Source organism: Calidris pugnax, unplaced genomic scaffold (assembly GCF_001431845.1).
Source record: "Calidris pugnax isolate Ruff unplaced genomic scaffold, ASM143184v1 scaffold38, whole genome shotgun sequence".
NCBI lineage: Eukaryota > Metazoa > Chordata > Aves > Charadriiformes > Scolopacidae > Calidris > Calidris pugnax.
In genome coordinates, this window is record NW_015090995.1 from 2,784,638 (window position 1) to 2,805,894 (window position 21,257).

At 56.9% G+C, this 21,257-nt stretch overlaps 1 protein-coding gene across 1 annotated transcript in view; it reads right to left on the reverse strand.

Moving 5' to 3' along the window:
• Nucleotides 1-198: 198 nt before the first annotated feature.
• The window catches only part of STARD8 (StAR related lipid transfer domain containing 8), a 91,393-nt gene continuing 70,334 nt past the window's right edge, over nucleotides 199-21,257 (reverse strand). The window contains exons 3-15 of the mRNA XM_014955234.1: nucleotides 16,547-16,618; nucleotides 13,951-14,032; nucleotides 10,763-10,826; nucleotides 8,467-9,854; nucleotides 6,567-6,740; nucleotides 5,916-6,075; nucleotides 4,723-4,921; nucleotides 4,358-4,568; nucleotides 3,980-4,094; nucleotides 3,406-3,621; nucleotides 2,746-2,963; nucleotides 2,377-2,553; nucleotides 199-1,773 (exon numbers count right to left, since the gene is read on the reverse strand). Of these exons, the coding sequence (XP_014810720.1) occupies nucleotides 1,656-1,773; nucleotides 2,377-2,553; nucleotides 2,746-2,963; nucleotides 3,406-3,621; nucleotides 3,980-4,094; nucleotides 4,358-4,568; nucleotides 4,723-4,921; nucleotides 5,916-6,075; nucleotides 6,567-6,740; nucleotides 8,467-9,854; nucleotides 10,763-10,826; nucleotides 13,951-14,032; nucleotides 16,547-16,618 (3,194 nt within the window). The 3' untranslated portion in view covers nucleotides 199-1,655. The remainder of the gene's footprint in view (nucleotides 1,774-2,376; nucleotides 2,554-2,745; nucleotides 2,964-3,405; nucleotides 3,622-3,979; nucleotides 4,095-4,357; nucleotides 4,569-4,722; nucleotides 4,922-5,915; nucleotides 6,076-6,566; nucleotides 6,741-8,466; nucleotides 9,855-10,762; nucleotides 10,827-13,950; nucleotides 14,033-16,546; nucleotides 16,619-21,257) is intronic.

Sequence of the window (21,257 nt, forward strand, 5' to 3'; positions counted from 1 at the left end):
CAGAGTTATATATTAATATTCCAAATGTACAAGTATTTATAGATAGAAAAAAAAATATTAAAAAAATATTAGGAGAAAAATCACTCCCCCAAATGTTAGTTATATTTTTATATATATATAAAATATATATATATATATAAAAACACAGAATACAGGCTGAGCTGCTTTTTTTTTTCCTTTTTTTTTTTTTTACAAAACTGACACTGGGAATGGCTCCCCCGCGTGGGTCATATTGCCTTCCAGTTGGAACGATGTCTGGTAACTTGGGTCCCTGCCTGAAGGGAGAAACCAGGTCGAGTCCCGGGTGCTGTTAGCTACGGCAGAGGGTTTCTCTGCAGGGGAAAAGGAGGGATGGGAAGGGGAAGGGACAATCTCTGCAGGGAGTAGCGTCAGGGAGGCAGCTCTGCATCCAGGAGGGACACGGGCTCCACCACCAGTGAGGGGCAAATCCAGGACAACTCCACCTCCCCACCTTACTGCAGAGGCCAGGATGGGACTGAGGTTGGTCTTGGCTTGGGCTACCATGTTTTCCTTGCTGGTGAGCTGGGTTGTGCACAACCCTGCCTTGGCCAAAGCTGCCATGGTATTGACAAGGCTGCTCTGCCCTCCTCCCCTCTCTGGGGCAGTGCAACAGGGATCCCAACAGCAGCAAGGAATTAGAAAGCTGCTGTGATGGCTGTGTCCCTCCCTCCATCCCTCAGTTCCTCCTCATAACTAGCCCAGTGGGGCATTGCCCCTTCCCAGACTGTAGCCAACTACCAGGACAGCTGCTCTGGGGCTCTGGACGTGTCCTTCCCCCTCCAAACCATGGGTAGACTGGTTTCATGGGGCTGGGTTAGCTTGGAATATCATCCATCCAGCCCCCACTGAAACTGAATGCACAAGAGAGGGGGAAAAAGCAGAGTAAGAGCAAGGTCCAGGACTGGAGGGCTTTTTCTCCTCCTATGAAATTAAGCACCAAAGATAACAGCAATAGGTTCCTTCTGCCACTCCACCAGGGCTCAGTATCCAGATGCAGCCCCCCTGTTCCCCAGAACAGCATCCTCTTCCACCACCAAACAGGTTCTCGCAGCGACTCCCTGGCTGTCCCTGCCAGGTGACACTGCACAATCCACCCCTCGCTGCCCACCCTTCACTTCCCGACAGTGCTGTGACCTACAGACGTGGCACTGTCCTTCCCCCTCACTTCTCCCACACTTCCACACCCTGCCGCTCCACTCCATGCACCTTCAACCCCACGGATGCTCCCAGCTCACACGGCGAGGGGGGACCCAGCTCAACCAGGGCCAGCTGCTTTCCCAGCCCTGCCCACAGGATGCCTTCCAGGGGAGGGGGTCACCCCCACAGCTCCCCTCTTTTTCCTGCTGTTCCCCAATTCCTCCTGCAGGGACCACGGGCTGCAGGGCTTCACCTCCATGGACAACCTGCTGCACGGCACGCTTGAGCAAGGGGTGGCTGAAGCAGCAGCAGGATGGTGGGATGGGGAATGCCCAGCCCAGGGTAAAAGGATGCTTATAAATATGTGCCTGCGAGCGTGCCAGCCTCTGCCTCCCCCTCCATCGCCAGCTGCCTGCATGGCACTCCCCTCCAAGAGCCCCAGCCCGGATCCACCGGCAAGTCCATGTTAGACAGGACAGAGCATCTTCTCTGGAGCCTCAGATCTTCGTCTCGGGGCCATTGGGACTCAGGGCTGGGAAAGAGTCTCGGATCCTCGCCAGCTCCATGGCGCAGAGGTGGCCAAAGACCTTGTTGTACCACTCAGGAGACCGGCCCCTGGAGAAGGGAACAGGCAGGAGAAGGATGAGTGGGACAGAAGAGACCAGGCAGGCACCAAGGAGCAGAACGTCGCTTTTTGCTCCAGGACAGGGACTCAGCTCCAGCTGCGATGGACCATGAGATGCTGAACGAGTACTACAGGTCCCCACCACAGACAACAGGCAAAATTAGGGAATATCTGTGACCCATCCAGGCTTGTGCCAGTCCAGAATGGCAACCAGACTGCTCCTTGCATCTGCCCATCCTTACACCACTACACCCCAGCACAGCTCGCCACAGAGAGTGTAAATGCTGTGCTTCAGACCCACAGGGAACCCCCTGTCTTCTGCAGCAGCTTTAAGGGACTTGCTGCCACAACTCAGAGCCACCAGAGGAACTGCCAGCACTGCAAGACCAAGCTGGTAGCTCCTTTCCCAGTAACCATCTAAAAACCTGGCCCCAGGCCGGCACCCCCTTCCTTCTGGGCAGGTAGGCACCACACTTTGTGAGCTGCAACTCACCAGGCCAGGCAACCAGAGGGACAAGTAGCTCCTGCCACTACCTGCTGCTCCACCAACCTCCCCAGAAGCTGATGGGGTGGCACCAAAGGTTCCCCCTTACCTGAGGTCAGCTCTGCAGATGTGGGTCACTTTGGAGCGTCCCATGGCGCTGGGCTCGATGAGGTACTGGGAGGTCAGCACGATGGCTTTGACACCTCCTTCCACCGGCAGCTTGTCGTGCTCCACCGAGATGGAGATGAGCAGGCAGGCTCCCCGTGGCAGGTCCGTGTGCCAGCGCCTGTGGGACAGAGCGGTCCCGCTCAGCTCCTGTCCCTGTGTCCTCACCCACGGGCAGCCCAGCCCATGGGGTCTGCATGGGGAGCAGGGAGTTTGGGGGTACAGCCCAGGGAGGAGCAGCCAGGGCTGGGACTGGATGAGATCCACCAAACCAACACCAAACCCTCCAACTTGGGTCCCCCCCTGCCCTTACCGGAGCACCACGCAGTCCCTGCGTGGGTGGGGCGCCATGCTGTCCGTGACGTAGTGGTAGACCTCCATGTTCTTGTCCAGAGCCTCTACCACTTTGCTCTGCAGCAGGTCCTCATCCCAGAGATGACGTTCCCGAAGCACCCGGTGCAGCACCGTGGCAGGAGGGGCCTCGACGTCCGTGGAGACCTTCCACAAGCGCAGAGGGTGCCCATCCCCAACCTGATGGGCCAAGAGAAAGGTCAGGCAGGCTGTCCCATGGGACCCCCATAGTGCTAACCCCCCTGAGCAGCTTTACTGATGGCTCTCACTGCCACAGAGCAGCACCATCTACTTACTAATGATGGGATGGGATAGGATGGGATGGGATGGGATTTGACTTGACTGCTGGAGAGAGGCTGGATGTGGGCAACCAGCTCCTCTGCTAACACCACTATGAGGTCTCTGCTAGGAGTCCTGGGCACAAAGCATTCTCCATCCCAGAGCTTTCCACCTCTCAGCCCCTCCTCTGGCCATAGAAGGGGTTGCTGATCTCTCCTCACCAAAGGGAACAAACGCCAAGGGGTTGTGAGCCTCTTGGCAGGTGTCTGCAGGACCCATGACACCCCATGGTCACCCATTTCCCCACGTGACCCCAAGCCCTCCTCCACACGCTGGCATTTACCTTTTTGCAGGACAGCTCTGTGTTCAGGGGCCCTGGGGTGCTCAGCCAGCCCTTGAATTTCTCCGATGACTCTTTGAGCAGGTTCTGGACACTCTGCTCAAAGTAGGAGTGTAAATCCTTGGTTTCCCCCTGACACACGAAGTCAGCCAGGGGATGGGGGTAAGCATCTGCTGCCATATACGAGCTGCTCAGCTGGAGCAAGATGTCATGGGACACCTGCAAACCAAGAGCATAGAGATGTTCAGAAAGCCAGAAGGATCCTATATGGACTTTGTAAGTGGTCCTGGGCAGCCAGAAAACCGCAACTCCTCATCCCACCAAGGAGGGAGGAAAGATGGACACAGCCTCCCTGGACATACATGCTGCAGCTTGTGACCTGCACCACAAGAAGATGCAGCTGGGCTTCGCTCACAGTACTGACCAACCAGCAGCAGCTGCCCCACTGAAGGATGGGTGCCCTTATCTTGCCCCACACCAATTCCACAGGACCAGAACCCCACCAGCAAGCTCACATCTCCCACTGGCAGCACCCAGGGAAGGCAATGCCAGGCTGGACCACTCCACAGTCACCCACCTGGAAGAGCTTCTTGCAGTCGGTGATCATGTGGGAGAGCCCCTGCGTTGCAGCCATGTTCTCGTTGAGGTCCTTCTGGTCAGGCTTCCCCATGGTGCCCCTCTTATGTATCACCCTGTGGGGGGAGCAGGCATTGTAGGGACCGGTTGGGCATCCTGCCCACCTCTAGCCCCACATTGCTCTTATTTGCATTGCAGAATGGGGGACCTCCATACTGCAAAGCAGAGCAGAGCGATGGGGGGCTGTGTGAGAGGACACACATTCCCACCATGTCTTGCCCGGGTTGAGTGGCTTCCTCACAGGAGGGACAGAGAAGGGGTGATGGGGAGACAGGAGCTGCAGGAAGGTTGAGGAGGACAGAGCTAGTCCAACCCTTACCTCGGTGAGGTGCTTTCCTTCTTGGACACGTTGAGGTGGAAGATGGAGGGGGCCAGGCACACAGCCAGGTTCCCGGCGGTCATCTGGTTCTCCTCCGCTGAGGCGATGTCGCTCAGGAAGTAGAGCAGGGTCTGCAGCACCTCCCGGTTCTCATCCGGCATGAGGATAACGGCCGCCTGCACCGCCTGGAGCCGCTGCTCCTTTGACACAACTGTGGAAAACCTAATGGTCAGCAGGTCTATCCCCGCGGGCCACCACCTGCCTCCACCGCCTCTGTCCAAACGAACAGGGAGATGCCTCCTCCCTTGGAGACCCCGACTTTTCATCCCCAGCCCAGGGGTGACCGGTCCCAGCCCAGCACTTACACTGGTATATCTGCAGGAAGGTGTCCGTCAGCTTGCTGGTGAAGATGGGCTCCGGCAGGTCACGGAAATACTGCTTCAGCAGGTCAGCCACGTCGTACGCCGACTGCCCGTCGTAGTTGACGTTGTCGGGGCTGGTTTCATTCATGTGCCGGAGCACCTGGATCCGGGACTTCACCCCTGACTTTCGGAAAATGCCAACCTGCCAGGAAAGAGGGGGTTGGTGCTCAAGTGGGCACCCACCCAGAAAGTGCCTGGGTGGACTTCCATGGGATTGGCAAGGAAGCCTCGTCCCCAAAGACCTCACTCCCTTGCAACCTCGAGGAGAACCCTGGTGAGGCCACACCTCGAGTATTGTGTCCAGTTTTGGGCACCTCAATACAAGAGAGATATCGAGGTGCTGGAGCGAGCGCAGAGGAGCCCCATGGGATTGGTGAGGAAGCCCCGTCCCCAAAGACCTCATTCCCCTGCAACCCAGAGGAGAACCCCGGGTGATGGATGTCTGTGGGAACTCCCACCCTTGGCCAATCTCGCCCTCCCGCTTCACCACAGCCAAGCGCTGCAAGAGGGGAACAAAAAGCACCCCAGCAAGCTGGTTTTCATTTTTTCCCCCAAAATCACAGCACTGCTGCTCAGCAGCAAGTTGAAAGCCACCCCACAGCCACGGCCAATGGTCGCAGCATCACCTGGTCCAGGCACTGGCTGCGGATGTAGCGCATCGCCTGCTGGATGCTCTGGGGCAGGGGCTGCCCCGTCCGTTGCACGTTGATGATGGGTGGCACCCCGAAGACCACCTTGTCCCTGTAGTCGGGGACTTTACTCCGCTTCATGAACTTGGGCACGGTCCTGCGGGGTGGGACAGAGAGATGTCAGCACAAAGAACCTCAGCACCACCTTGCAGAGGAGAGCGGGACCTGGGTAACACACACATACACGTGCTTCTGCCGTGTTTTGAATATAAGCAAGGCAGCTTTCGAGCAGGAACCACAGCACCTTTTATGAGGCCAAAATGCTTCAATACTTGGCTACAGAAAGGAACCACACCCTCCCGCTTCACCATAGCCAAGCGCTGCAAGAGGTGAACAAAAAGCACCCTGGCAAGCTGGTTTTCATTTTTTCCCCCCAAATCACAGCGCTGCTGCTCATCAGCAAGTTGAAAGCCACCCCACAGCCACGGCCAATGGTCGCAGCATCACCTGGTCCAGGCACTGGCTGCGGATGTAGCGCATCGCCTGCTGGATGCTCTGGGGCAGGGGCTGCCCCGTCCGTTGCACGTTGATGATGGGTGGCACCCCGAAGACCACCTTGTCCCTGTAGTCGGGGACTTTACTCCGCTTCATGAACTTGGGCACGGTCCTGCGGGGTGGGACAGAGAGATGTCAGCACAAAGAACCTCAGCACCACCTTGCAGAGGGGAGTGGGACCCGGGTAACACACACGTACACCTGCTTCTGCCATGTTTTGAATATAAGCAAGGCAGCTTTCGAGCAGGAACCACAGCACCTTTTATGAGGCCAAAATGCTTCAATACTTGGCTACAGAAAGGAACCACTGGCCTGCTCTCTGATGTTGCTGCAGCATTTTTTAACGCCCCACAAATGCCTGCAGGTCTCCAGGATGCAATGATGCTGGGAGCCCAGGTGTCAGCCCCCACCTCGTGCTTGCAAGGACGCCCACCACCACGCAGAACAAAGCCAGCTTTTGTTTCTACTTTTCCCCATCCCTCTCCACCACCTTCATGCACCAAAGCTGCCCCAGGCTGCAGGTCCTGGGCTGGGAGGCAGCGCCAGGCATAGCACATATTCACCACGAGAGCACCGTCCCAATCCCTCTCCCCACCAGCTCACCACGTCCAGGCTTGCTTGTGGGGCACGGAGTACTTCTCCATGATGGCCGTGAGACGGAGCAGGGAGCACTTCTGGAGCAGGTTGAGCTGGGCAGAGGACTGGCGGTTGATCTCCAGGGAGGCAGAGTTCAGGCTGGGCCGGTGGGAGTTCTGGAAACTGTGCCAGCGCAGCTTTCTGTGGGGAAAAGGACAGTCATGGTGGAGCTGGAGACACTGGGGAAGGACCTTTCCCTCCCCACGGCACCCACTGCTCTGGGGGAAGGTGTGGGCACAGCAGCAGCCGGGCTGAGCCCAGGGATACCAACACCAGCCCCAGTGCCATGAGCGCTGCTCACAAACCCAGTGTGAGGGGGTGTGAGGAAGAGCATGAGAGATGTTGTCCCTTGCAGTCCCTCAAAGGACTGCTCCCTCCCCGACAGTCCCCTCAAACAACCAGCATCCTCTCACTTGCACCCCTCACAGAGCCATGGGGCCACCCCAACACTCAAGGACCATGGTGGGCTACAGCTCTGCCAGGAGACCTGGAGAGAGCTCAGATGCTCAGGGTGACACACCCCTGAGGGACCACCATGAGGAGCATCACCATGGCAAAGGGGATGTCTCCAACACTTGCTTTCTCAAGAAGAAAAGACACCCCAACAAGGTCATGCTCTCTCAGGAGACTGCTAAAACCCTTCCCAAGTCCATGCTGCTCTGGGAAGTCTCCTGCTTAGCTGGTCCAGTGCATCCCCAAGCCCAGAAGGAACATTCCCATCTAACAAAAACCCTAGTCCTCTTTATCCCTCCGTGCCTGCCTGTAGGCATGTCACCCTCCAGCGCCAGCCCAGCAGGGGCTAGAAAAGGTCACAGAATTCAGAGTTTTCTTAGGGAAAGCCCAAGAGCACACTGCAAGCAAGCACCTCCTTCATTTTTTAGACCTGCTCTTAGTAAATGAAAAACCATTTAATTACAGGTCTGTGCAGGCAGAGGTCGCAGCCTGTGCACCACAGCAGCAGCAGCAGGGCTGGCAGTGGTGGCTTGCAGCCACCAGAGCGCATCAGTGCCCTGTGCTACGCTCCCCCTGCCCACACCCCAGGGCCACCAGCATCTCCCCTCTCCTGCCCGCTTCTGCCACCAGGAAAAGGGCGATTGCCAAGCCAGGGCTTGCAGGGCACCGGTCAGCATCCTCCCAGCAAGGGCTCCAGTGCTGCTCCCGGAGCCAATGGGCCGTGCATCCCTGCTGCAGAAGCAAGTGTGGGATGGGAGATGGGCTTGCGGTGGTCCCCTGAAGGGCAACACACTGGCAGCTCCAGGACAAAGTTCTTCCTAGGAATCATAGAATGGTTGGGGTTGGAAGAGACCTTAAAGATCATCCAGTTCCAACCCCCCTGCCCTGGGCAGGGACACCTCCCACCAGACCAGGTTGTTCAAAGCCCCATCCAACCTGGCCTTGAACCCCTCCAGGGATGGGGCAGTCACAGCTTCTCTGGGCAACCTGGGCCAGCGTCTCACCACCTTCATAGTGAAAATTTTTTTCCTTATACCTAATCTAATTCTCCCCTCTTCCAATTTGAAGCCATTACCCCCTGTCCTATCATTACATGCCCTTGTAAAAAGGCTCTCTCCAGCTTTCCTGTAGGCCCCCTTCAGATACTGGAAAGCTGCTCTAAGGTCTCCCTAGAGCCTTCTCTTCTCCATGCTGAGCAACCTCTCAGCCTGTCCTTGTAGCAGAGGTGCTCCAGCCCTCTGAGCATCTTTGTGGCTGCCCTGTGAGCATTTTTGTGACCACCCTCTGGACCTGTTCCAACAGGTCCATGTCCTTCTTACCGTTGGGAGCTCCAGAGCTGGATGCACTACTCCAGCTGGGATCTAAGAATGGTGGAGGAGAGGAGGACACAACCCGAGCCCCAACCCACGCTTACCTGCAGGGCCTGGTGAGCGATGCTCCCACCCCCGAGTCCCGGCGCTCCCGCATCTCAGTCTCCTCGGCCTCATTGAGGGAGTTGCCCGTGCTGTCAAAGTCACTGGCAGAAGTCCCAACGTCCGACATGGATTGCTCTTCGAAGTGCAGGTTGGAAGGTTCCCCTCCCGAGTCCGATTCCTCCTCCTCATCCTCCTCCTCCTCCTCTTCCTCCTCACCCCCCTCCTCCCCAGCCAGGTCAGGGGAGATGGCTTTATACCAGAGGTCCAACTTCTGCTGCAGCCCCCACATGTGCTGCAGTATGTCGTCGAGGTTCTCGTAGGTCACCTCCCCGTCGTCCTTGCAGAAGTCCTCGCTGCTGCCAAACTCGGGCACGTTGTCGTACACGCTGACCCGGCTGCCCAAGGAGCTGCAGGAGCCCCGTCGCCGCCGGCAGCCGAAACCCCGCGGGGAGGACGAGCCCTCCACGCTGCTGCTGCTGCCACCCCCACCGCCTCCCACCAGCCCCACGGGCACGTTCCCCGATTTCCAGTGGCTCAGGGAGCTGCCGCCCAAGGGACACAAGCTCTCGATGGAGAGGGATTTGGGGAAGGTGCCCGGTTTGTGGTCCCGGGGGATGTAGACCAAGCAGTCCCCGCTGTGTGCCGGCCGGTGCTGGCAGTCTCCAGCAGCCCAGTCGCCGCTGGCCGTCGCGTCGGTTTTGTAGTCCTCCAGGTAGACCCCGCTGCGTTTCGAGGAGGCAGAGCTCACCTTGCTCCTGCCTGAGCCTAGCAAGCGGTTAGTCCTGTACGATACCGAGAAGAAGTGTTTTTTGCCATGGAAAGAGCCAGATGTCCCTCTTTTAGGGGAGGTGGCCTTGGTGGCTGCAAGGTCCCCATTAGTCTTCAGGGAGCCCCATCCTGCTGTGGCTGTGAGGTTGCCGTGTGTGGCCACCTTCTCGTCCGGGTCAGTTTTCTCTTTGTCCTTCCTTCGGAGGGACTCGATCCTCTTCAGGAAGCTGCGAGACCGTCGCTTCTTTGGCTTCTCCTTGGAGCCTTCATCCCGGCTGGAGGGCTCCTCCGGCAAGGAGCGCTCACTCAAGCTGCGGCTGGAGGCGGCGGTGGCAGCGTGGATGGGGGACGGGGGGCCAGGTGGCACGGTCCCGATGCCCAACCTGCCACCTGTGCTGCCCGTGCTGCCGCTGCTGTGCAGGGACACGGCCTCCGGGTTGGTGCTGAGGTCCGTCAGGACGCTCTCGCGGCTGGACGCCAGCCGCATGGTGGAGCTCAGGACCTCGGAGCCCTGGGAGAGGACATCGACTGACCCCACCCGTGACCACCTCTTGCTGTCCCTCTGAAAAGCCCACCGGTCGCTGATGGCACACAGGTCTTCCTCCTCGGAGTCTTCATTCTGCAGGGGGGTGACAAGAGGGGACAATCAGTCAGAGTCACACAAGGTCGGTGTGTCCTCCTGCCCTGCTCTTCTGGGACAAGCACCCCAGCAAAGGGCAGAGTCCACAACACGGCCCTTTAAACCCACTCCTTTATCAACAGAGGGCTCCAGGAGCCACCAGGCATCACTTTGCCTATGTCCAAGGGCCATACTGCACCAAGGAGGGGAAGGTGCTGCTTCCAGGCTACCTCTGGATATCTCACAGGCAGTTGGGACATCCCTGTGGAGCCTCCCAGCAAACCTATGGCCACACACAGCAGTACAGTGAGGGATGCAGGTCAGCATCCCTTCCCAACCCAAAATAAGGGCAGTCGGAATAAGCAGGAAAACACCCACATAACGATTTCCATATGCTAAACACCAAGCTGGTGTGCTGTTTCAATGTATTATTCATTAAGAGAAATAGAAAAGGTTGTGTTATTAATATGCCAATATTAATTGGTGGTGTGAGAGAGGGGCTGGTTTCACCCATCCCTTCAGGGTCAGGATGTTGCCATGGGGGGCGGCTCAGCAGAGACCCCCAGTGTGATGCTGCAGGTTGAGGCACAGAGCCCTGCACAGACCCCCACGGCTGTCCCAGTCCGGGTCTAACAGCTCCTGGGGTTCAGCTGCCACCACCAGAGCCTCGGAGAGGTGGGTGGGAAACACGGGCACCTGCCAATCCAGCCAAACCCTTCTGGGGCCGTGTTTATCCTGGGAAACAGTGAAAAAATACACCCAGCAGCACCGGGTGCTGGTCCGAGCTCGGGGCCAGTCCCAGAACACCCCAGTGTTATTACTGTACGCAGGTTTGTTGTGCCACCAGTGCACACACGTTCCCTCGTGCCCCTCCGCTCCTCCCCTGCCCTTGAACGCCCAGGACGTACCTGTTTACGCTGAAAGTGGACTTCCAGCTTCATGGAGGCACATGTGTTCAGGGTCATCAGCCTCCTGCAAGAAACCAAGAGAGGCTTTACCTCGATCCCAACCCTTGCCGGGGTCACAGTGCTTGCTTTTTCTTTTCCTTTTTCTTTCTCTTTTCCTTTTTCTTTCTTTCTTTCTGTTTCTGTCTTAGAGCCCTTGTTGTTCACTGTCACCTGTCACCCAGCAGCTGCTGCTCCAGGAATCAGAGGGACACTCTGAGGAGCCCGGCACAGCTCCAAGCCTGCTCCCTGGGGAGCGTGGTGCCCCACACTGCCCCCCAAGCTCTGCCAGCACCCCGTGCCCCCACCACCTGCTCAGGCACCTGGTCACACGCCAAGGGGCAAAACCACTCGAGCGCACGAGTGGCACAAGCCTGTGGTCACGTACCAGCCAGTGGACCACTTGTTGGCCAGTATTATGCCAGTAGCCATCAGAGTCACACTCCCCTCCCACGTGCCTAAAGCCCTGCAGCCACCCCAGCACCCGGCGTTTGCTCTCCCACAACCAAAGGACCTCAAAGGACACCCACCTCCCACCACTCATGGCACTACTGGGCTGCCAGGACCACATTGGGTGCGAGCCACCTCTCAGGTGGCATTTGCCAGGAGTAGCCTGGCCCTGAAGACTACCAGGGACATTTCTGCTATTTCTGAGGGCAAACTCCCTGACAGCTTGGGGAGACCTGTTCACTCAAACTCAGCTGCCAGACACCCCCCTGGGGCAGGAATGACCCCCAGGTGGGCCCTTCAACCTTCTCCAGCTACAGCTTCAAGCCCTGGCTTTCTTCTTTACACAAGTGAATGAATGAACGATGGGTAGACAAGGTCCTCAGGAATATGGTTTAGTAATTTTAATTTCCTATTTCTTATTTATTTTTTTTGTCAGAATTAGGTTGATGGTTGGGCTAGATGATCTTTAAGGTCCCTTCCAACCTAGACAATTCTATGAATCTCCAGTTAATTCACTTTAATTAGCACCTTCACGAACTCTACGACAAGCACTTTTTGTTCCAGCGTGCAAGTTCCATGTCTGCTCAGCTAAAAAACAAACCTCAGGGGCATATTACCAAAAAACTTGACTAATGCCCCTCTTGCAATCCCACTGAAACCCCCCAACCAAGAGCACGGTCCTGCAGTGCATCCTGCCGCAGGACTCAATGCATGGTCTGGCACAGGGAGCAAGATGGGAGCACGTGTGCCAGGGGGGAAGAGAACATGTCCAGAGGGTTCATTTTCTTGGAGGAGCTGCCTTTTCCAGTGTCCTTTTAGACCTTTTTGCTAGACAAACACAGGGACACCGCTGTCCTGCCTGGCTCACCCAGCTGTGCCAGTCCTGCGAGTGGGCAGGGATGACCTGCTCCAGGTTATTAGAACAAAACAATCTCAGAAGCTTCTGTGTCCAGCCAGGTGACCACAAAAGAACCTGAAAGCTCAGGCAGGGAGAGATGGTCAGAGACCTCTCTCTATCTCCCACCCTGATGGGACCAATGGGAGGAAAAACCAGGAGCTCAGCAGGCACCCGGGAAGCAGCGCAGGGGATCCCCTCTGCCCAGCACAGAAACCTCTCTGTTTGGAAAGCAAATAAGTAACGGACCATTTTCCCACCCCGTGTCCTCTCCGTTGGGCAGCGGGGGGTGTGTGGGAGGGACAGAGGGAGGCAATGGTCGTGTCTCAGCGAGGAGTCAGCGCGGGGGCACGGCCACGATGATGTGGCTCGAAAACCAAAGCAGCTCTGAGTCACTCTTGGCCAGTGTGACACACAGCCCGTCCGGACAGACAGATGCTGGGACAGAGTTGGGGAGGGTGGGGGTGAGGAGGTGAAGAGGGGGTGTCCCTCCTTTTGGGTGTTTGCTCTTGCTTACTCTGGCAGTACTGGGAGAGTTTTCCCCCTAAACACCCGCTGCCTCCCTGCAGCAATGCACCCCCAGGAGCTATTTTCAGCCCCGCTGCTGCCAGGAGTATCGTGCCCTGGTGGAAAATGTTCAGCGGGGTGGCGTTGCCAGGCACCGGGATGACTAACGTCACACGAAGCCACAGGAGCCAGCAGAAACCCTCGGGCAGAGCAGCGGTCGTTCCAGGAAAGAGGAGGGACCCACCAGCACAAGCTTCACCTGGGCAAAGCAAATCACAGCTCCCCAACCGCCGCCGTGAGCACCCGCAGCTCCTAATGACCCGCACGAAGCGCTAATTAGCAGCGTGTGACTTCCCACACAGCACCTCACACTACAGCAAATCCCTCGCTGTGTGTTTTCTCTCCTTCCCAGGCAGCACACACCTGATGACCAAGTGAAACTCCGTCTGTGGACACCATTTCACCCACAGGCACTTTGATCTGAATCTGCCTTACGCCACCAGCCAAGCCAGACCCCTTCACTATGATGTGGAGACGTGGTTTCCGAGCTCTATTTTGTTCTCAGAGACGTTACGAAGCAAGCTTGCAAAATAAAGCAATATAAAATGCACCCTGGGCAGACACGGCTCCCTGCCCTGGGGACCACAGCCAGCAAGATGCCACCCACGGGCAGCAGGGACAGCAGAAATGGGTCTCTCTCTTTGCCCCTCTGCTCCATTTGAGAGTTCAAACCATTTCTAATCCAGCTCTACAGGCCGGAGTTACCCAAGCTTGAAATTGAAACGCAGCCCGAAAGCCACACAAAGAGAAGAATTATTCCTGGGAAACGCTTCCGTTCTCCAGGAGCTCTGCGAGTCCAAAATAAAAAACGCTGCCGTTTCCCTGGCACCACCCAACAGCCAGCAACGCCGCCTGATGAGAAAGACTAAAGCATCCAAATTCCTCCTCGCAGAGGGAGTGAGAATCACAGAATCACAGAATCTTCTAGGTTGGAAGGGACCTTAAAGATCATCTTGTCCAACCGTCAACCTAACTGACAAAGATAGACACCCGCACAACAAACAAGGAGCATCATCACTAAACCATACCTCCCAGCACTACATCAACCTGTCTTTTGAACACCTCCAGGGATGGTGAATGCTCGAGCAGGGTCCAAACCCCAGCCAGGGTGCAAGGCAGGGACCCCATAGCCCCCATGGCTGAGCCCACCCGTGGGCAGCCACCCTGAGCCCTTGCCTGGGGCACATCCTTGCCCCGGCTCCGCTGCCTGTAGCCATGAAGGGGTGCGAGGAAGACTTACCTGCACAGGGATTTGAGGGAATCCTGGTCCAGGAAGCTGTGGTCCTTCTTCACAGCGCCGATGTCGAGAGGGAACAATGAGTCTGGGGAGGAAAGCGAGAGGAAAAATCAGTGGTCATTTCTGAGCCAGCTGCAAGGGATGGCGGTGATCGTGGGAGGAGAGAGATGCTGTGAGGAGCAAGAAGAGGAGAGATGCCAAGGCTGGAGAGCTGGGGAAGCAGGAGAGCGGTGGAAAAGAAAGGCGTGAGAGGCTCCTGCACCATGAGTATGAGTCAGAAGAAGCCGGGAAGGCCGGAGCATCGCATTGCCACCAGGAGCTGCCACCTGTGACAGACATGGATGAAGGAGAGGAACTTACAGAGAGGGATGGTCTCACTGAACCGGCCGGGACACAGCTCTCCACAGGGAGTGTTTCTTCCTGAGGGATCACTTTTTGCCCACAGCTCCAGGAGGCAGCCAGCAAAGAACAAGAGCAAGACAGAGGGGGCTGGGGATGTCCTGGTGGTGAGCACAAGCCAAGTGCAGAGGTGGGAAGGATAGACCAGGCAGAGGAGAGGGGTGGAAACAAGTCCCACCAGGCCAGGAGAAGAAGGGCTTGTGGCAGCCCAGATGCTGGGAGGGGATCAGTGTCATGCAGCAGATGATACCCTTCACATCACCTCCTCCTCAGACTGCAGGACAAACAACCCCGTCACTGCGCCGGGGACCTTGGCCTGCCTGGGACAATTAAAACCCACAGAAAAGGCTCCTGTTGGGATGCGGTGCTGGGATAGCTGTAGCACTTGGAGAGATGAGCTGGTTCAGAAATAAACACCAGCCCTTCACAGCCCTTTCGCACACCCACACAGGTACCACTGCACAGCTCTCCTGCCAGCTGAGCACATCTGGAGTGTTGACTTCTCCTCATTGGGGGTGCAGGCTGCACGCACCGCAGGGGGATAGGGAACCCCTGGGCTTCTCATGGTGGTTTTTGGAGAGTGGCCACCTCCTCAACACTGCCCAAGAGACATCTGGGTGTCCCATAAGGCAATACATCACATGCCTTGATCGCTCATCAATGATTCCCTTCTCCAACTGATCCCACAGGGTCAAGAAAACTTCTCAGCTCCCTAGGGAGAACTCAGAGCTACTAAGAGGTGCCCCAGGAGCACAAAAGCCATACTGGTGTAGTGGTACAGCAGATCTAGCATCTCATTCAATGCCCCCCACACACTTCAAAGACCATGGATCAGGTCTCCACAGGCAGATAAGCTTGCAGGGCAGCAGCTGGAGGACCACCCAGAGGTGGTACATGCCCAGGGTCTTCAGGCAGTGCTCTTTCCAGGTAAGTTAGGTGAGGGCGGCGAGGTGCCCAAGGGTCTCCATCCCATTCCCTGCTCATTTCTGTACACTCGGAGACAGCTCTGCTGGGATTAGCTATGTAGGACCTGGACCATTAACCACAAGCATCTAAGCCCAGCTGTTAATGAAGCTATCGAGTGCAATTACCAAGGGGACGCTGAGCCCTGCCAGCTGGGGAGAAAAACAGAATGAAACACTCAGAGGATGTGGGAAGTTTTGCTCAGAGAGGCTGAAAAAAGGGTCAGTTTATTCATAGACTCCAGCACCCACCACCCGCTCCTCGCCGCCCTGGGCTATAAGCGCTATTGGGGTCCGACACCTGGGGCTGGGTCTTCCCTGTTGGAAAAAATAGAAACCCTCCCCCTGAAATAGAAATCAGAGGCAAAACAGGCAGCCTGTAAAGCCATCACCTGAGGGGCAAGAGCGTGGCTCCCGCACACGTGTTGCGGGGGGCGGTGGAAATGCCCGGCCGAACAATAGCCATGGCTGCAGCCCGCCGGAGACCCGGCTTCCCGCTATTGTCCCGGCCAGCCGGGGCTGGCTGAAGCCACCAACCCCCCCAGCAGGGACCAGAGGTCCCACCATGGGTTTGACGTAAACACAGCTGAGCTGGAGACCAGACCGACCAGACCCACCACCAAAGTCACCCTACAACCTGCCGGGGGTGCACGGCCAAGGAGATGGGAATGGGTCCATCACGGTGGATCTGCTGCACCTTGGGAGCTGTGCGGTGTTGGGAACCCAGTCTGCCCCGGGCATGGCTTGCTGTGTACTCAGAAAACCCAGACTTTGCTGCCAAATAGCATTTTGGGGCAGGGCAGGAGCCTGCAGGACGTGTGAGCGGGGAGGGAAGGAGGGAAGGAACGCTCACTGGCCACGTTACCTCCACTGGCTGCCTCGGGGCTCCCACCCACCGCAAACACTCACTGAGCTACTCGGAGCCCGTGTAGTTCATTGGGCTGCCCTTGGCCTGAGCAGCCGCCCCGGGGACTCCTCGCAGCCCTGCCTGAAGGCAAAAAGTTCAGGAATGCAGAAAAGTTAACAGCATGGCTGGCTCCCCGGGTCACGGCCAAGTCCAAAGGCTTAAAGTTTTAATACATAATCGTATAATTAGTAAACAATCCTCTCCGTCCTCTCCTCTCCCCAGAGGTCAGTGAGCTCTCCCTGCAGCCACCCTTGGTATTCGATTGAGGTACAGGAGAGACCACCAGGGAGAGGGCAGGGAGTGGGAGCAGCAGGAGGAGGCAAGCTCTCACCTTCGTAAAGCTGGGCATACTGGGGGAATCCCGCCGCTCGCAGCCAGTCGCAGGCTTTCTTGGCTTCGAGTTCTGAAAGAAAGCAAAGGACCAGCCTGAGCATCCCACCAGGCAGCAGCGACGCTCCCCATGATGGGCAGCCCGTTTCTCCCCAGGTCCCACAGCCCCCAAGCCCGTGTTTCACGTGCACAAAGCAGAAGAAACAACCAGCTGCAGAAATGGGAGAGCTCAGGGGTGCACTGGTGGGCACCGATGCCCATGTGTGGAGGGGGGGTGTCTCTGCCCAAGGGAGCAGAAACCACTCAGCTTTATCCTCTCCGCTAGAAGAAGGCAAAGAGGAGGAGGTAACACAGGAGCAATAGGGCCACCAGACACCAGTTTAACCTCCCGATGAAACATTTCATTTCTGAACCCAACCAAACCAAAATACAATACTCTGCCAGGCAAGAGAGGAAGGCCTTTGTTTTTAATAATTAGTTCAGAGCTCATCAAAGCTTAGGGCTGGTCGCTTTTGCAAACATCCTCCAGAGAAGTCTGCCAAAGAAACCTCTCCTTCTCCTTCCTCCTTCCCACCACCCCGGACCACCCCACCTCTTCTTTCAAGCTGATGTTCCTCCTGGCAGGCACCAAAACCCTGATGGTTTTCTACAGCCCCCCCTGCCTGGCTGGTTCCCATCCCTCACACATGGTTCAGCGATCTCCTGGATGAACCCACCCAACAGCCAGCGCTATTTTCTGGGAAATTTCTCAAATTTACAGAACTTGAGGGAAAACAGCCCAAAACTCCCGCAGCCAAAGCAAGCTGCTGCCTAGTGTCAGCGGTCCGTCGGTCTGCTGAGATTTATACTTCTGAGGGTGACAAACATTTGACCTCAAGTGTAGAAAATGAGACAGCAGTCGCAGGGTCTCGCCCGTCCCTCTCGGAGGCACCACCCAGCACAGTCTGGAGTGAGGCCAGACCCACCCAGAGCAGATCACAGTGAAACACCCCAATTTCATCACCATTCGTCAACAGTCTCAGTCGAGAGCATTTCCAATTACAAAGTTACAGCAGAGATTTTAAAAAAAAAAAAAAAAAAAAAAAAAAAACCCACGGGGCTTCCCATCGATGCCAATGGTTGAAATCACAGACCCCGGAGTCGGCGTTTCTCGGAGACTTTTTGTTTCGTTTCGTTTTAACGATGGTTACTTCTACATGATGAAAAGGTTTAAAAAAAAAAAAAAAAAAAAAAAAAAAGCCCCAAACAAGCAGTTCAGTCAAGGACAGGATCAAGCCAAAACCCTGGACCCAAATACTTCGGAAGTTTTGGGAAGAAGGTTTGGAATAAGCATCTGCATCTGGGTCCAAACTGTGCAGCCGCCCTTAACCGTGGAGTGAACCCAGCTAAAATCCATGGCTGACCCCTCCTGCCCTCAACAGGGCTCAAAACCAGTAACACCAGTGGAGACCTCTACCCTGGAGCCTGAGTGGGTCAGCCCGATCCCCAAGGAGCACCACATCCATCCCGTATATCCCAGAACCTCCAAAGGAGAAGGCACGTTGTGGCTGCAACTGTGTAGCCGGGAGGGCACCAAGACTCGTGGTCCACATCTTTGGTCACGACAGCTCCAAAGAGCAGATCCCTCCTGCCTCCACAGGGTGGGTAGGGCCCAAGGATGGGCATTTTCCACAGCCCCCCAACCAACAGACCTGCCAGACCCCCCCTCCTGCTCCTTCTCTGCTCCTCCTTGCTCACAAGGGACCATGGGGCCATCACAACCAGAGGCTGCCGCTCAGGTGCCCCCAACCAAGAGAAGAAACACCAACCTCCCAACCCCCGTGATGTCCTGACCCCCCCTCCCCACTGCCCGCTGCCCCCAGGGAGGGATGGGGGGCTAGAAAGGATAGCAGAAGGAAGGGCAGCCAGAAGGAGAGTCTTACCCCTGGCAGCGGAGGGGCTGAACTGGTAGAAGAGCATGGCCGGGGTACCAAGTGGCACCTCTGTGCCGTCCGGGGGACCTTCAGGAGGTGTGTGACACCCAGCGTGGCCACGGCCACCCCACCGTGGGGAGCAGCCGGGCTGCAGCAGCAGGATGCTCCGGCGCAGGACTGGGCTGGGTGGAAATGAGGAGTCAGAGCACGACATTTCCTTCCCCTCCGCCGCTGCCTCCTCCCCACGCCGGGGGATGCTGGGGAGGGGGGGCCAGGGTGAGCGCACCAGTTCTTACCCTGGTTTGGAGCCAGGTCCCAGGCTTTCCCCTCTGCAGCAAGTCCTGCATCATGTCCCCCCCACTCCACAGAGCCCCATGTAGCAGCAAATCCCCTAAGAGCAGGGGCAGGGGGGGGCAGCAGCCCTCCCCACGTCGAATTGCTGGCACAGAAAAGGTTTCCAAGTGTCCCTGTCCCGGACGGAGCCGGCGGCCAGTTTCCTCCCCACGGCCACCCTTCCCACAGACGTGATTTCCCAGGGAAGCACAGGAAAGGATGGGCAGGAGGGTGGTGAACTGCCCGGGGTGGGGACACAGCAGGTCACCCATCGCAAGCCATGTCCCCAGCCCTCCCCACCACCTCCCCGTGAGCTTCACTGCCCGGGCAAGACGATGGAGGACCCAAACCCCACACTTGATGGCATCTGTCTGCAGCCCCCGCTGGAATTCCAGCCTGATATCCCAGGGGATGCTGCCTGGAGACCCTCTGCTGCCTCAAGCTGGGCAGAGAAACCACGAGCAGCAGCGATGGAGACGGGTTTCCAACAAGACCACATCTCCAGACAGGAGGATTCTCTGATGTCTAATAAAGGCTCATCACACACCACACCCACCCCTCAGCAAGGCTGAGAAGAGGGTCTGGTTGCCTCCTCTGGCCAGGGAATGATTTTCATGAGCTTGTAGCAACTCAATATCTTTGAGATCTGTGGTTTGAAGGCGGCGGAAATGATCCCATTCGAATTGTATTGCAGGAGGAGCAGGCACGCAGACAGGCACATGACCCCACGTCGAATTGCTGGCACAGAAAAGGTTTCCAAGTGTCCCTGTCCCGGACGGAGCCGGCGGCCAGTTTCCTCCCCACGGCCACCCTTCCCACAGACGTGATTTCCCAGGGAAGCACAGGAAAGGATGGGCAGGAGGGTGGTGAACTGCCCAGGGTGGGGACACAGCAGGTCACCTATCGCAAGCCATGTCCCCAGCCCTCCCCACCACCTCCCCGTGAGCTTCACTGCCCGGGCAAGACGATGGAGGACCCAAACCCCACACTTGATGGCATCTGTCTGCAGCCCCCGCTGGAATTCCAGCCTGATATCCCAGGGGATGCTGCCTGGAGACCCTCTGCTGCCTCAAGCTGGGCAGAGAAACCACGAGCAGCAGCGATGGAGACGGGTTTCCAACAAGACCACATCTCCAGACAGGAGGATTCTCTGATGTCTAATAAAGGCTCATCACACACCACACCCACCCCTCAGCAAGGCTGAGAAGAGGGTCTGGTTGCCTCCTCTGGCCAGGGAATGATTTTCATGAGCTTGTAGCAACTCAATATCTTTGAGATCTGTGGTTTGAAGGCGGCGGAAATGATCCCATTCGAATTGTATTGCAGGAGGAGCAGGCACGCAGACAGGCACATGAGCACGCACACAGTCCACGCTTCCCTAAGGAAAAAAGAGGATAAATCCCACAAAAAAACACCTTCCCACCATACACTGAGCCCCACCTTGCCCCATGCATGGGTACCCGCTGCCGCAAAGCCGGTTGGAAATGACAGAATCATGTGCCAGCCACTTTTGCAGGTCCTAAGCGAGGACCGAGGAGCAGATGAAGACACAAAAAGATGGCAGTGCTTCCACCCGAGAGGTCTGTGGCAGGGGAAGAGGGGTTGGCAGGTTCCTGGTATTTTCAGCTGGGTTTTCTAAGAAGACTTGCGCAAGCCTTCTCTGTCTGCGTGTCTGCCTTACCCTCGCTGCCAGTGCCACCACCAACCTGCCAGCCACCCTCACCCACATCCGACAGAGCCGTGCAGACACACACACACAAAGCTGATAACCAGCTTCGTCGAAGCAGCCACACAGGTAGGTGAGAGGCCCTCTTAGAGCTCCCACTTCAGAAGAAGCTCTCCATGCGAGATGAGCCCTTGGTAAACGCCTGGACTTCCCCATGATGGGGGAAACCAGCACCAACACTCACTGGAAAAAGCTCCTGATGGTGCACAGCCCTTTACGAGCCACTAGAGAATCCCCTTCAGGCAAAGCCTCTGCCCTTCTCCGGCAGCTCCTGAGGCTGGATGGTGTCTCCCAAGGAAAAGGCAACCACAGCTGCTCTCCCCATCTCTTAAACCCAACAAGAAGCACACGCGGTGGCCCAAGTGCCACCGTGGTCCATCAGACATGCCCTGAGTGGGTCTGGCAGGGGCAGCTCCACCAGCTTGGCCCCTGCAAAGCGACCTGGGGACGGAGGAGAACCTGGACCCACCAGCACCTTCCAGCATGCCAGGGCGAGGGGTAGAAAGCAAAAATGGAGGAAGAGAAGAGTCTCTTATTTTGCTAGTGAAAGTGGAAGAAAAGGATGAAAATCAACATGAAAGTGGAAAAAACAAAAGGACAAATCCGCCCCCAACATCTTCCTGCACAGTCACCACTCCATGGACGTGACGCTGGTGGGGGAGCACCGAGACCCACGCCAGGTCCACAGTGGCTCTGACGGGAACCACTCCTGGCCGTGGGATGTCTGGAGCCCGACATCT